A 15,696-nucleotide genomic window follows, 5' to 3' on the forward strand; every position below is an offset into this window, starting at 1 on the left:
TGCGCGTATATTCACGATACAAAGGTTTACTAGGTTAGGGTTGGGACCTGGGCGAATTAAACGTAAGGATAATTAAAATCACGTATAGTTAAGATGTACGCTCGTTAAAAAGGGTCAAGTTCGGGGTCTTTAATTATTATGACGAAGTTTTTATAGTTAATACAAATGATATAATTTATTTGAGATCACAAATTTTAAAAGTTTATAGCAATACAAATATTATGATATATTTAAGACTATTTCAAAAGTATTTTTTTCTCTGTGTATCAAGTCAAATGAGGATAAACAAATTGAACTGAAGGAGTATTGTAATGGTTATCTCCAACAACCAAGAGTTTTTTGTTAACCCATTTTTAACATAACCTTTAATGTCATAACTGGTTGAGCATAGAACTATAAAACCAAAAAGACTCCATCATCCCCTTCCCTTTTCCCTAACTTCTCTCTACACTTCGGTAGCTGTAATGAGAACGCATATCGACGAGGTAAAATCCCCTACTCTCTCTACGCCACTGCATGAACTTTTCAGAGGTTGAGGCATATTTGATTTATTGTTGTTGTGAATTTCGTCGTGTATTTTGGTTATTTTATTTTTTTTGGGTGGCAGAAATTAAAAGCGTTGAAGAAGAGGTATGAGGATATAATAATTGAAACAAGAAAGGAGGCTTCAACGAGGATTATGATGTGGGAACAAAAAGCTCTTTGGTATCAGCGCGAGCTTCAACTTGCAAAACAAGAGGCCCTTCACATGCAGCAGCTCAGGCTCCAACAGGTACAATTTTTTTTTTAATTTTATTTTATATTTTCTTGAAATGGGGTTTCGCGTTGTTTGAAGTTTCATTCAAATAAGGGAACTCTTTAGTTGTTGGGTGTAGAGTTCACAAGGGAAACCGAATTGCTGGGCAATCAAAAGGAGTAAGTGACTCCATCAAGGAGGAGCAATTTTGCAATGATGATAAATGATAACAGGGAGGGGAGAGAACACGGAGATTATAAAAGAGTGAAGAAGATACAGGTAGAAGGAAGAGATTAACGAAGGTAATGGTAAGATGGGCTTCTGTGAAGATTCGAAGCACTCAAGGGTGTGATCTAGTGTTCAATGGCGTGGGAAGATAACCGTAAGGTCTTAGGTTCAAATTCCAGCTGAGGCAAAATGACACTAGGTTTTCTTACCATCTGCCTAAGCTTTGGTGGGAAGAGTTACCGGTAACTGTACTGGTGGGAGGTAGTAGGTACCCAGTGGAGTAGTCGAGGTGCACACAAGCTGGTGCGGACACCACTGTCATTAAAAAGTGGGGGAGGGGAAAGAGAAAATAATATCAGAATTGAGTGGGAAAAAGATTCATGTGCTTCAGGAAATGGAGTATCCATTTAGTATCTTTTAGGGCTTTGAGGAGAAGTAATCAATTATTTTCTGAAATAGAAAAATGGTGGCCGGAGGCGAGTAGGGAAGAGGAGATTGGAAGATTAGCCATGCTAGAAACAAATAAATTTGAGGGAGTTTAAAACGTTGGAATGTTGTATCAACTGTGAACCTCGTGGGAAGTTCACGGGAGGGGGAGAGTGTGTGAACTACTAGTTATGGAAGCTAAAATAGGATCTATGGAATGAAAAGGCATTAAATGATTCTAGTAGAAGCGTCATCATAAAGGCAGAGTCGAGAGACCGTGAAGCAAGAATGGTATATTTGGTAGTTTTGAGGAATTTAGGTAGTTGGAAAGGAGGGAAAGTAGACTATAAGAAAGGATAAAAATCATGTACATCTGGTGCAAAATTTAATTTCACATTGTGTAGTTAGGGAAACATTTTCTTCTCAGCTGGTTAGGCGGTCCTTGAGCTTGTAATGTAATTTAATTTGTGAATTTACACCAACTTGATGTTCATTAATAGATTTCTTTTTTACTTATCAAAAAGGTTTCACCCCAAGATTATGCTTTGCCACATAGATAAAGCACTTTGTTAGCTTATGGTTGGAATATCCAGTTTTGCTCTCTTGAGTATAAAATTATGATATTTTCAGAGGTAAGTTTGTGCCTTAGCATACAGCAGGTTATATGTCATATTTAATTAAAACACACATAAGATGGAAGTGGTACTTACCTGATATCCAAGTAATATTTTTATTTTGAAACTTAATGTCTCTAATTGGACTCTCCTCTTTGACAGATTAGTGAAGCAGAATTGTCATCCTTGAGTCAACAGAGGAAGATTGAAGAACTCGAAGCTCAACTTCAGGAAGCAGAAGATATTGTATATGATATCAGAGTAGAGTTGAGAAAAGTTCAAGCTGAACTTGAGAGAGTGAGCTGCAACAAAGAGAAGGATGTACACAACTTGCAGGATCACGATACTGCTACTCCTGGAGAACTACCAGAGGAGAATATAGTCTCATTGCCTCCCGAATCACAGTATGGTTATGTGACAACTTCTAACTTGAAGGTAGCCAATATGAACCAGAATATTGAGGGCTACCAGTCTTGCCATGCAAAGGTTAACATTAGAAGTCCTTACATTGCTGGTGGGGATTTGTCCTCTTTAGGTTTGAGAAGCAAAGCACCAGAATTATACCAAAATGGATGTACGCAGAGACTTCCTGCTTCCGAAGGAAACCTATTAGATAGGGAAATCCGTCATGAAAATATGTCTCCCAAGCATATTCCAAATATCCCAACCGATTGTTGCTTGAGATCTCATTTAACTACAGCCAGAGACAATGTTCCTAGTGAAGATCCTTCTGAGACGGCCCAAATATTATCCACAGGAAAAGCTGAACCAGGCATGCCGATCGGATTCACAGAAACTTCAGATGATAAACCAGGGTCTGCTTGAGGCAACTGGTGTTCATAATGCAATAGATGAGCATGCAGGATTAATGGGGAAGATGGATATTTCAGAACAAGATAATAGATCTGGGGAGGGCTTAGAGGTTCCTGCTTACAAAATAGATATTGATAGTGTTTGCAATCAGTTGTTCTATCTGAAAAAACTTTGCAATCAGTTGTTAAACTCAAAATCTACGGTATCTAATCTAAACAATGAGAATCCTAGTCAGCCTCTAAATGATAGAGTGATTAAATACACATTCCAAAGAAAGAGGAAGAGGGATTTGTGTAGGGTATCTGCTGAAAATGCTTCAATTGAGAAGAACTCGTTGAAGAAAACAAATGAGGGGAAACTAAATAATCTTCTGGAACCTCAGAAGTTGACAGTGACAGAATCATCAGAAGACAGTGGGAAAATTGCAGAGGTTGCTCAGCAGGTTAGTTATTTGATCGCTGTTGATGTTTCTGCCTATCTTTGTGTATACCTTTAAATGTTTATGACTGGTACACCTTCAATATGAGATATGCACTACAAGAAATTTTCCAACGTGCTTGGAGCGAAATGTTTAAGAATAGATGAGTTAGATCAGATAGAAGCCTAAATTCCTATAACTCAGTGCAAGTTACAAAAGGTATTCTCTCCTTCATTTTTTTGATGTCATGGTGCACCTGCTCATTCATTTAGCTAATGAAGTTAGGATTGCGGGGCCCATTCAATAGCGTTGGATGTATCCAATGGAGCAATGACACTGAAGTCTTTTATTGGTAATAGGGCTGGCCCAAAAGGTTCTACTGCCGAGGGATGTTTAGCAACTAAATTTATGACCTTATGTAAGGCTTTAGGGGCTAGCAAACAGTGGAAACTTGATTCTTATGAACTAGAGCAGGCACATTTTATGTTACTAGTTTCTGGGCCTGCGCTTTGCGCGTTAGCCATATCATTAGTACATTATTAAAAAACACATAAATATTACTCATACTCCATTAAATAATATTCCCTCCATCCCAATTTATGTGGAGGTGTTATACTCGATAAAGAGTTTATGAAAGAAATGAAGATATTTGAATCTTGTGGTCTAAAACAAACAATACATATTTGTGTGGCTGTAAATCAATTCATTAAGGGTAAAGTAGGAATTCTAAAGATAAATTATTTCTAAATAAGGAAAGGTAGCATTCTTTTTGGGACTGACTAACAAGGGAAAAGTACCACATAAACTTGGACGTAGGGAGTGTATTTAAGTTATAATATAAAATAAAAATAAATAAGATTAAGTTCTTGAAAATAACTCAATAATGGAAGAAATTTGAAACGGGAGAAAAGCAAGCTCAGGTTGATAAATGATGAGCTTATTGAAGTGACGTAATTGTTAAGAAGCATACATGAAGTTGATGTCGAATGAAAGTAATATTTGTTAGAAGTTGTACAATAATTCGATCAACATATATCTTCCTCGGAATGACTAGTAATCATTGTCAGTTTCGTGGTATATACCTGCAAAGAAGTAGTAGTTAATTATGATAGGGATATCTAATAGATACTGATATCAGATAATTTAATTGATAAATATAAATCATTATTTCACGTACATGTGCATATTTTCTAATTCAAAATTATGAGTCTTTCCATATATAAACTAGGAGAAAGAATATTAGTTGATTTGTACAAATAATGAAGGGACACCTAAAAATCTAGGTTGAGAAGACTTTTTGACTGAACTCTTAAAGAAGGATATAAGGAATGATCAAAACCTTTTACTGAATAAGACCTTATCTTGCAATAATTTGTGCAGTCATATAAAGTAAAAGGGACTAATTGAGAAAAAGAAGAAAAGATGAAATTTATGGCATCTTTATGACAAGGGCATCGCCAAACAGGTGACAGAAATAAAGAAAGGAAAAGGAGCTGCAGTCTCTAAGAGTTGTACTAATGACGGCAAACTTAGTTTATTTTTATGAAGTAAGATGTTATATAGCTGGCATCAAGAAGATGCAGAGAATTACAAAAGAAGATTGGAATAGCTGTTAATACAAAATCCTACAAAGTGCTGGGAGCTGATTCCAAAACCAAAAAAATTGATGGTAGGCCATAGTAAGAGAACTAATGAAATCTAAAAGGGGGAGAATATCATTTACAGGGCTTAAATTACTCCAACTGAAAAGATTCATTAGACATTTAGATTTCAGAGAACAGTTAGGAGTGGAAATGCCATAAAAACATCTGTGATTTCTCTATGTCCAAATACACCAAAATATGCATGTTGGGATCATCTTCTACATCTTCATGATGGATATATCAACTTTCCAGGAGTTCCAACTTTCCACGGCTTCCTTTATACTCTGAGGGAATGTCCAACTGATGCCACAAACTGATAGGAACATGAAACAGAGAATTTTGCTTCTTTTTCCATTATTTAAATAAGGATTAATGAAGCAATTTAGTACTTCCCAAATGATGATGCCTAGTACATGAGTATTGATTTCTAGATAGTTCCCCAACATGACTTTGCCTAGAATAACGCAGAAATCAAAAGGTCTAGAGGATAGACCCACATTCCTTGAAGTCCTGAAACAAAATAATAAAGGGAACAAAAATAAGCTTGTCTAGAGGAAAAGAAATAGACTTACATGTTTGTGTAGTCGGGCCTGAGCAAAACACACCAAAGAAAAGAGCAGTAGGCTTTTATGGGAAAAATAAAGCTTCTGACCGAGAGAAGAGGGAAAGGATAAAGTAATGAACTAATTAGACACTTTGTTGTCTACTTTTATAAAGTGCAGTAAGAATGTCAAAAGGCTGTGCAAATATATGGAAGCTGAAGGAACAACAATAAAAGCTCGAAATGTGAAAAGGTTGTAAAGAATGATTAAGAAAATTTACAACATCCTATAATAACTATTGGTAGATGAAACAATTCTTCACATCCAACTCAATGTAACAAAAAATAATCATTTCATGGAAGGTAATTTTTTTTTTTGAAGGACAAAAGGTTGATAAAGATATGGACATTGAGCGTAACTCAACCCCAAAAGCTAGCTCATACGGTGAGGATTGCTCAAGCCATATAAGGAGACCAAGTCCCCCATCCCTTAGCCGATGTGGGAGACTCAACCCCCCCTCCCTCGCACGCCCAGACCTACGAACTAGAGTGTGGACAATATAATATGGGGGCCTAACATTGGAGAAACAAAGAATTGAATTGGGTCCGATTCTGATACCATGATAAAGATCTGGACATTGGGCCTAACTCAACCTCAAAAGTTAGCTCATGAGGTGAGGGATGCCCAAGCTATATAAGGAGACCAAGTCCCCCATCCCTTAGTTGATATGGGAAAGTCAACAATTGTCACTCAGATTTTAAAGGATTTATTTGTAAATCAACTTTAGAGTTAGGGTGTTCCCACTTTTAGTATAGTACTAGTTTCTCGACACGTGTATGCCTGGTCATATAGTAGACGGTTTGTAAAATAAAATCGATACAACTAAAACAGAAGTTTTGAGTAAATAATTATATATGAAGAACAAAGTAAAAGTTTCTTTCTCATCAATAACGATTCTTCTAATATATCAAATATTTAGCTTGACTATTTTCTTGTTTTGGGATATTTCAACAATATTTTAATTGTGAATATGAGTAACATCAACTATGATGGCAAATATTTCATGTCTTAAAGTTTCTGCTATGTCTTTAGAAATTATAGCCTCCCAAATCCAGACTCTAAAAATCTCATTGGACAAGAACATAAGCTTATAATGAGAAAGAACCTACCTGCATAATGCATTGAATTTTTTAATTAGGTGAGAAGAATAATCCATAGCTTGCGTGGAGTGAAATCTTTTCAATTGTCACGCTTACAAAGGAAATATCAACAACTTACATCCTTCAAGTCTATCTTGGAAGAAGTGTAAAGTCAATAAAGGGAAACAATTTAGAAATTAATCTTCACTCATCACAATTCACATGCATAGCACTCTCCAAAACTGTTTACTCTACAGCTTCCTAAGAATATTTCCTATCTTGCAGCAACGATATATTCAACATATTCGTCTCCTCTACGACTTAATTGCTAACTCTTAAATCTCACTTAGACCACAGAAAAAGAAAAAAAAAGTAACTCTAACCTCATAGAAGAAATTCTGGTGGTGAGATCCCCAAGTGTGACATATGAATCTCTTCCACTTCGAAATATTTTCAATCTTTAATGCATGACGTGAAGAGCCCTGAACACAAGTTATCAACAAAATCATGTCATATAAATACTATATGGTTGAATATTGTATCATCTTGACTTCAGAAATTAAGATTCTAACTAAAAATCTAACGTCCATATACCAATGACTTTTATTTTCACTTGGATGCTTGAAAAAGGAATAAATATTACATGGCCAATGACACGAATAGCGGCATTGCCAAGTGCAAAGTCAATCTCAATTTTCAAGTTCAGGAGTTTTTTTTTTACTGATAAATAGATCTTGGACCTAACTTAACCCCAAAAGCTAGCTTATGAGGTGAGGATTGCCCAAACCATATAAGGAGACCAAGGACCTCAAATTCCTCCGATGTGGGACAACTCAATACCTACCCCCCTCACGCCCAGGCATGCACACTGGAGCATGGACAACATAAATGGGGGCCCAACATCGATAACAATAATTGGGATGGGCCTGGCTCTGATACCATGATAAATGGACCTTGGACCTAACTCAACCCCAAAAGCTAGCTTATGAGGTGAGGATTGCCCAAGACCATATAAGGAGACCAAGGACCTCAAATCCCTCCGATGTGGGACAATTGAACATCTACCAATGTGTTATGAGATCCAAAAATATCTATCTCAAATAGGTCTTCTTAGTAGCATTTAACATACACTTTTATATGCAATGAGTTATTATTATCAATTCAGCTAGTCAATATATAGAGTGGCTTACATTCAAGGATTAATCACTCTCGCATATATGTGCTGTCAAAACTTAATAACTGATCAATTAGTTAATACAGTTGAAATCATAGCATTGGCAGAAAATGAATAAGAAGAGCACAAGAATGGATATCACAAATAGGTAGACATTGTAGCATAAAAAATGAAGAGGTCAAAAGAAGCAATTTTCTTTTACAAACTATAAACTCTGAGGAAGACATCTTAGAGTTTCTTCCCCCGTTATCCCTTCAGATTTTTATCTTTAATCTTCAGTGTACCAGATGACTGCTTGAGAGTTTTCTCTAATATGTCAATATAATTAACTCCATGGTATTTCTCAGCTGTCATCTCCAATTCCAGTTGAAATTCTAAAGTCTAGTGTTATTATTTTCATAAATTCAAGGGTGTTTTCCTTAAGCACAGAGTACCAGACATAAAATTTGTCACTTTCCTTCTGCTTTCATGTAAAGAAAAAAAATCCTATTTTCTCCTCTACTAAGTAGTCAAATCTTTTAGGAAACTCAAGCAAAACACACGTCTCACTACAACAAAAAATTACAGAACAAAGAAATCAAAAGAATGACAGCAAAGCTTACTGAAAATATCGAGACCTTATCCTCATCTCAGTATCCGTTTCTTCACCAGTCTCTGCATCCTCACCATGCATTCCATCATAGAGTCCTCAACATCAGAAGCCAAAACGGATTGAAGTTACTTCTTGTCAGTGGGCCAAGTAAGTCCGCTGACAACTTGGCCCACTAACAAAAAGGTAGTGTCTATCCAACTACCATCATCAAATTACATAATTACAGTTTTTGATACATGATAAACCACATAACATAGTAAACAACATGAGGTATAACTTAATTTTGAAAAACAAAAACTTACCTCTCGTGGGCTGGTACATATCTTCTCATGAATGCTAGGATGAATTTATGCCACGATGTGGAACTTATCTCTTTCACTTCCTTAGATGCTATTGAATCTCTTGGTAGTGTCTTAACCAACAAATATTACTCTGAAGACATGCCGAGAAATTGGTACTGTGGTGGGCTGGTGTCAATGAACACAATGATGAAATTCAAAATCTCACACGACAGCGCACTCTTCAAACCTTCCATCTTGACCCCATAAAATGGCATCTCAATGTTCAACCATATTCCAGTCCCTGCAAACATATTTAGAGGCTTCTTAATCAGAATTAAAACAAACGATGACAGTACAAAAGTGGCAATAACCGATAATAGAAGAACAAAATAAGTGAATAAGTGAAGTGGTTTGAATGAGAAAATTTCCATTGGAGATATTACTCCAGTATGTGGAACTTTGTGAAGGAGCACATCGTTTCGTAACAATGAGTAAGAGTTGTTGGTAAGGATGGTAGCGTCTTTTTGTTTAGGGCTGTTTGCTAAGCGCATGTTTTTATTGGAGTATTTAATTTAAATAGGTCTATAATTAAAAATGATATTTTGATAATTTAACATTTGATTTAAGCCTTCGCACTTTTAATATACTCCCTCCGTTTCAATTTATGTGAACCTATTTCCTTTTTGGTCGGTGCCAAAAAGAATGACCCCTTTCCTTATTTGGAAACAATTTACCTTTATGCAATGATTTATAGCACACAAAATATATGTGCCTCATTTTACACCACAAGTTCAAAAGTCTTCTCTCTTTTCTTAAACTCCGTGCCCAGTCAAATGAGTTCACATAAATTGAAACGGAGGGAGTAGTATAGATGATGAAGATTTGTGGTGAAATTCAACCATAGTAAGTAATGACTCGTTTTAATAAGTCACTTGTACCTTTCCTTATTTTTCATTTAAAATGACATGTTATACTTCAATTCTTCGTAGATAGTCTTCACAAAATTCTAGTTGATACCTCTCAGAAAAGTTCAGATGTGGAATAGAATAGACAATTCATTAGTTGGTTAAAAGTAAAGATGAGTACTAGTTAAGCATTTTTTTTCAAGTAAATAGTATCTGCTAAATTATGTACTTGATCTTGATAGATTTCAGGACTTTGTACAAACGTGATGATAGTAGCATATTTGGTGTCATTGTTGCATGGCCCTATGAATATGTGACAAGTTTCAATGGCTACATTATTAATAGATATAGTTTTCATGTTCAAGAATATGATAAAAGTTTGATAACTAAGAATTTTGGGGTGGTTGTAGTTGGTGAGACTGATGAAAAGAATAAAATATTGATTACCGTAAGACATGGCCTAAATTTGTTCATGGCTAATCTTGGAGCCAAAGTATTCAAAGTTGGAGCCAAAGAATAAAAGTATTTTCTTTTATTCTTTTTTCTTTACTTGGGGACCAAGAACTCTGCCCTATAAATATAGGTCATCTTACTTCATTTGAATCATCCCATATTTTGATTAGAAACTCATTTTGAGTATTCTTGTGATAGAGAGTTTTGTTATATTCCATAGAGTTAGTGTTGGGAAACACTTTGAGTGAACCTCTTCTTTGTGAGTGATTGTAGCGAGGTTATTCTCCTAGGATATATTTTGGGATAATTAGAGTTTCATCTCTAGTTTTGTACTCTCTTTTGTGTACCGGTTGTTATAGTGAAATTGCTCCTCTCTGCTTGTGGACGCAGTTCACCTTGACCGAACCACGTTAAATTTGTGTCTTCTTTATATGCTTTAATTGTCGTTATTATCAACTTGCATTGTTTTTGTTATTATCATTATAACATTGTTTGGTTAAATTCTGCACTACTCGGATTCTCGATCCTAACAAATTGGTATCAGAGCCGGATCTAACCGGGTTAGTTTCAATAGTCAAATATGACTCTTAACAAAGACTTATGTTGAGAAATTTAACTGAAATGCATACTTCGGAATGTGGCAATTAAAGATGGAACTATCCTAATTCAGGATGGCTTAAATTTGGCATTGCAAGGAAAGGAGAAGAAGCCGGATAAAATGACGGACGAGGAATTTGCTGTCACAGAGAAAAAGGCAAAATTAGGTATCATCTTAAATCTCTCAAATGAGGTTGTACGTGAAGTTTCTATAGAAACAACATCCAAGTGGGAAAAATTAAAAACCTTATATATGAAGAGGACTGTGGAAAATAGACTTTACCTAAAGCAGAAGCTTTATACAATTCGTATGGGTGAAGGTACCTCTATTCTCTCTCATCTTGATACTTGTGATTCCATTTTTATGGATTTGTGTAATATAGACGCAGAAATTACAGATGAGCATCAAGCCGTGATATTGTTTTGTTCTCTACCCCCATTTTTTAAGCATATAAGAGATACTATGCTTTATGCTAAGGATAATATCTCTTATAAGGATATTAAATCTATCTTAAAATCAAAAGAACAAATAGATAGTGATATTACTGGGGAAGCTAATAGAACTCAAGCGGAAGTTGGCTTGTTTATTAGGGGTAAATCTGACTCAACATCCAAATACAATAATTTAGAGTGTCGTAATTGTTATAAGAAAGGTCACATTATCTCCGAATGTTATAAGTTGAAAAATAAAGAAAAGCATAAAGAAAGGAAAAATGAGTACAAAGATACTTACACCGCCGAAGCTAGTATAGCAAATGATGAGATTGAGGCAATTATATTTTTAGCAACAGACAATGAGTAGATTTTAGATTCCGGTTGTTCGTATCATATGTGTCCCTACAAGGACTTGTTTTCTACATATGATTCAGTTGAAGGTGTAGTTGTCCAATTGGATAACAATGCTACCTGTAACGTTATTGACAAAGGTACAATTTAGATCATAATACATGATGGTGTGGTAAGAACTCTCACCGATATAAGATATGTTCCTGAGTTGAAGAAAAATCTCATCTCTTTGGGAACTTTAGAATCTCTTGGGTGCAAATTCACTAGTGAAGGTGGAGTTCTGAAATTTTTTCAAGGTGCTCTTGTGATCATGAAAGCATATAGATTTGATTCATTGTATATTTTATTGGGATCTACTGTTATAGGCACTACTACAGTTTCGGTATCAGACAACTTATCTGATTTTGATGGCATAAAATTTTGACATAAGCCCATTGGAGCTTTTTGGAGGTGGAGTAAAATAACTTTATCATCCAATTTAGGCCAAGGTGGAGATTTGTAAGACGTGGCCTAAATTTGTTCATGGCTAATCTTGGAGCCAAAGAATAAAAATATTTTCTTTTATTCTTTTTTCTTTACTTGGGCCCACCAAGAACTTTGCCCTATAAATGTGGGTCATCTTACTTCATTTGAATCATCCCATATTTAACTAGAAACTCATTTTGAGTATTCTTGTGATTGAGAGTTTTGTTATATTCCATAGAGTTAATGTTGGGAACACTTTAAGTGAACCTTTTCTTTGTGAGTGATTGTAGCGAGGTTATTCTCTTGGGATATATTTTGGGATAATTAGAGTTTTATCTCTAATTTTGTACTCTCTTTTGTGTATCGGTTGTTATAGTGAAATTGCTCCTCTCCGCTTGTGGACGTAGGTCACCTTGACGGAACCACGTTAAATTTGTGCCTTCTTTATATGCTTTAATTGTCATTATTATCAACTTGCATTGTCTTTGTTATTATCATTATCACATTGTTTGGCTAAATTATGCACTATCCGGATTCTTGATCCTAACAATTACTATGGATAATTAACTGAGATTTTTGAATTACGATTTCTAGGGAGAAGATGAATGATTTTGTTTCAGTGTGTGTAGTTTGACTTGTTTGACCGAAAAAGGGGTGTTAAAATAGATGAATATACTTTGTAACTGTTAGTCGCTTTCTTGAGATATTTTGAAGGAAGAAGTAGTTCTATCCAGAAAATTAAGATGAACTGCCTTTTTTACTTTTCGTTTTTTGTGTAAAGAAGAACTCTTACAAGGTGCAGTTTCCTTATCAGACATTATTGTATCCTTGTAAGAAGAACAAGGATGTAAACTTCCGCTTGTTTTGAACTTGTAAATATGGCTTCCAGCATATTCTTTTTGCTGAAGATTTGTAATACTGTTAACTTTCTAAAAAAAAGCCTTTTGTATTATATAAGTATTTTATATTAACGATCCTTCCAATAGTCTGGCATGTTGTATGAAAGGTTCAACCTCATGATCTGTTGACATTGTGCAGAACAAGGATGATGATTTAGAGGAGTCTGATAATTCTTCGCAAATGAAAAGAAAAAGAACTCATGAAGGTTTGAAGCTTTATCACACCTGCCTTTAATTTGTCAAACCCTTTACGATAATGAAAGTTCCATACTGGACTCCATCTGATTAGCAAGTTCAGTTGTAGGAAAGGGCATGTTGTCAAAAGCGAAAAGCGCAGAATAGCAATAAGGTTTATGGAGCTTGAAGCGAAAAGAGAGAAGTGAAGCACACGAAGTGAAGCCAAATTTTAAGGGAAACTAAAAGTATCAATCAATGAATTTATTTTATTGCAATTAAAATAACTAAGTTTAGCATCCAATGGAAAATAATGCCGACATTAATCAAACTCCTCAAAGTTGAGATTAGAAGAAGCGACTGATTCTCCTTGGCACTTTCTGCTCCATTGTTTGAAGCGCAAACTTCTTTAAAGCGCATGGCTTCACCTATGAAGCGATAACCGCTTGCTCTGTATCACTTCAGCGCTTCAAACGACGAATCAATGACTTTTAATAACACCGGGAAAGGGAAAGGTTTCTTTGAAATACTCCTTTTCAGCTTCAACTTGAAATATTCTTTTTTCAACTTCAACAAAATATTGTCCAAATGCCTACTAAAACTCCATCAGTGGATTGCTACTTGATAAGTGGAGGTTTTAGCGACTTGTCACTGTCTTTTGCTCTTGTTTTTGAGCCCAAAACTAACCATTTGATACCATATTTTATTGGAATTTGTCTGATTTCAGGTAGTGAAGCAGCTCAGTTGAAAAGAAGATGAAAAGGTCAAGAATGGAGCTAAAAAGTAGTACAAATCTTTCCATTTTCGAAGTCGATATATTTGCCAGGTTACCCACCTAAACTGGAAGTCTGTGAAAAGTGACCCATTGCGTGTGCAATGGACTGAGTGCGGGCAGCAATCAGAGTGCAAGAACAAATAAAATACTATCCCTGAAGCAAGACCAAGTGTGGACTGCAATGGAATTGTTCGGCCGCAGTGGTAGCCGCAATATACTCCACACTCCTGCAGCTTGGAAGGATCAGAGAATTGTCAATTATTGAAGTGTTGGAAGCCAGGGAAGTGTGGCCGCAACACCTGAAGTGCGGACCGCAATCTCTGAAGAGCAGCCTCAATGCACACTTGCAATTGAAAACCGCTTAAGACAGCCAGATGCAGTGCAGACTGCAATGCTCAAGTGCGGCCACACTGCATCGGCATTTCCGGCACTGATTTCCAGGACACTATAAATAGTATTTTTAGGTCTTTTTAGGGTATCTTTTGCCTTGGGACTTGGAATGAAGCAGCCTTTGTGTATTTGGGGTTATTTTCTAGGAAGATCATCATTAACAATATATTTTGCAATTAGTAGTTTAATTATATTTAGTTCTTCTATATTTTGTGTTTTTATCTCTTTAGTTATAAGTAGCTAGACTTATACCTAGGGTTGTATTTCAACCCTAGTATGTAAAACATTATCGGTTTTTAATATTGAGCTTGTTTATGAGTGGATTACTTATTATGTAGCTATTTTTATGCTTATTAGTGGTTGCAAATAATGATTCATGACCTTTGATTTGGTTCTTGCTTGAAAAAGAGGAATTAGGTTTGGGTAACTTGGACAACAAGGAATTAGACTAATTGACAGGCCTAGTTAATGAGAGGAATGAGAGTGAACTAAAGATATGAATATCATGACTTGGACACCACAATGCCTAATCTTAATGCAATCCTATTGACTTGAGAGAGCAATTTGGGTTAGACTACTTGGCAATTGAAAAACATCAAGTGGGTAAATTAGAGTGTGTGCCATAATAATCCCGATCAATTAAGCAAGATTGATAGATATACCTATTTAATTGAACACCATGGTAAAGAATACCACCCTAGGCTTTTCTCTAATACGTACAACCATAGCTTAAATGGAGTACATATTAGGTGTTTGATACTTTGTCTCTTAGATAACTCTTAGCATAATCATTAGATTTAATTGCTCCAAACATTGTTGAAAGCTAAATTAGGATATATTGAGTCTCTCATTTAGGTATTTACCTTACCATCATTTCAAATTCCTTGTGGTTCGACCACGGGGCTTAATTGGGTAATTATATTGCGACGATCGTATCATATCTCTTATTGAGGTGTGTTGTGGACTTTATCACTTCTTAACTGATTACATGTTCATATATGATGAAATTGACGTGCTAAGTACCTGTCATTTCTCTATTTTTATGTGTCTTTCATGTTTCTGTCAATCATCTTCTATCCTGTTGTCTTGCCTGCCAACCTCTTAGTTTCCCTTCAAGACCTTCACATAGAGATGATTCATCTGAAGAAGCATCTTCCAAGATCAAAGCTCATTTAAATTTAAAACTTGTTTACATATTGTATCTTCCAAGTTCATTTCGTGGTAATATGTTTAGGTCGTAGTGTGCTCTCATGTCTCAGAATTAGTCAAAGTGATAGTTGGTTCTTTTCTTATTGAAAACTTGCTGAACTCTCTTGTTGGTCGAGCTTAAAAATACTCTGCTCTTTCTATTTTTTGGTTATTAGGTTGAAATGAATCCTTCAAATTCCGGCAGTCTGAAATGTGATCAAGTTCGAAGACTATTAAACATGTGTACATTGCACCTGATGCTTTAGCAAGGGGACGTGAGGCAAAGCTTCAGAGCTTTAGGCTCCTTAAGGTAAGTGTTGAACAAAGAACTACACTTGGCAAAGGTAAAAATTGTAATGCAGCAGTTTCTACTCAGAATGAGCTAGTACAGTATAATAGCATTGTGCCTCCTAGTTTTGATCCAATGGAAGACGATTTTCCCCTCCTTCAAGAAGCTG

General features: G+C 35.7%; 1 protein-coding gene across 5 annotated transcripts; it reads left to right on the forward strand.

Moving 5' to 3' along the window:
• The first annotated feature begins 306 nt into the window (after positions 1-306).
• Positions 307-14,377, forward strand: LOC107822794 (uncharacterized). 5 transcript variants are annotated; one of them, XR_012694203.1, is made up of 6 exons: positions 307-485; positions 608-772; positions 2,167-3,259; positions 10,635-10,881; positions 12,851-12,917; positions 13,613-14,377. XR_012694203.1 is itself a non-coding variant. In XM_016649355.2 (5 exons), the coding sequence occupies exons 3-5, from the start codon at positions 2,714-2,716 to the stop codon at positions 13,642-13,644; spliced, it is 672 nt and encodes a 223-aa protein (XP_016504841.2). In that variant the 5' UTR covers positions 313-485; positions 608-772; positions 2,167-2,713; the 3' UTR covers positions 13,645-14,377. The 5 variants fall into 5 exon arrangements, 1 of the variants encoding a protein (XP_016504841.2); XR_012694200.1 differs by having other exon boundaries at positions 309-485; positions 10,635-10,728; XR_012694201.1 differs by lacking the exon at positions 10,635-10,881 and having other exon boundaries at positions 309-485.
• The last annotated feature ends 1,319 nt before the right edge of the window (positions 14,378-15,696 follow it).

Source organism: Nicotiana tabacum, chromosome 8, assembly GCF_000715075.1.
Source record: "Nicotiana tabacum cultivar K326 chromosome 8, ASM71507v2, whole genome shotgun sequence".
NCBI classification, from domain to species: Eukaryota; Viridiplantae; Streptophyta; class Magnoliopsida; order Solanales; family Solanaceae; genus Nicotiana; species Nicotiana tabacum.

Coding starts and splice junctions, on each gene's coding strand:
- LOC107822794 (XM_016649355.2), top strand. CDS start 2,714: ATGTTCCTAGTGAAGATCCTTCTGAGACGGCCCAAATATTATCCACAG. Junction 3,260..10,634: donor TTGCAGAGGTTGCTCAGCAG/GTTAGTTATTTG, acceptor ATCCTAATTCAG/GATGGCTTAAATTTGGCATT. Junction 10,729..13,612: donor AGAGAAAAAGGCAAAATTAG/GTATCATCTTAA, acceptor GTCTGATTTCAG/GTAGTGAAGCAGCTCAGTTG.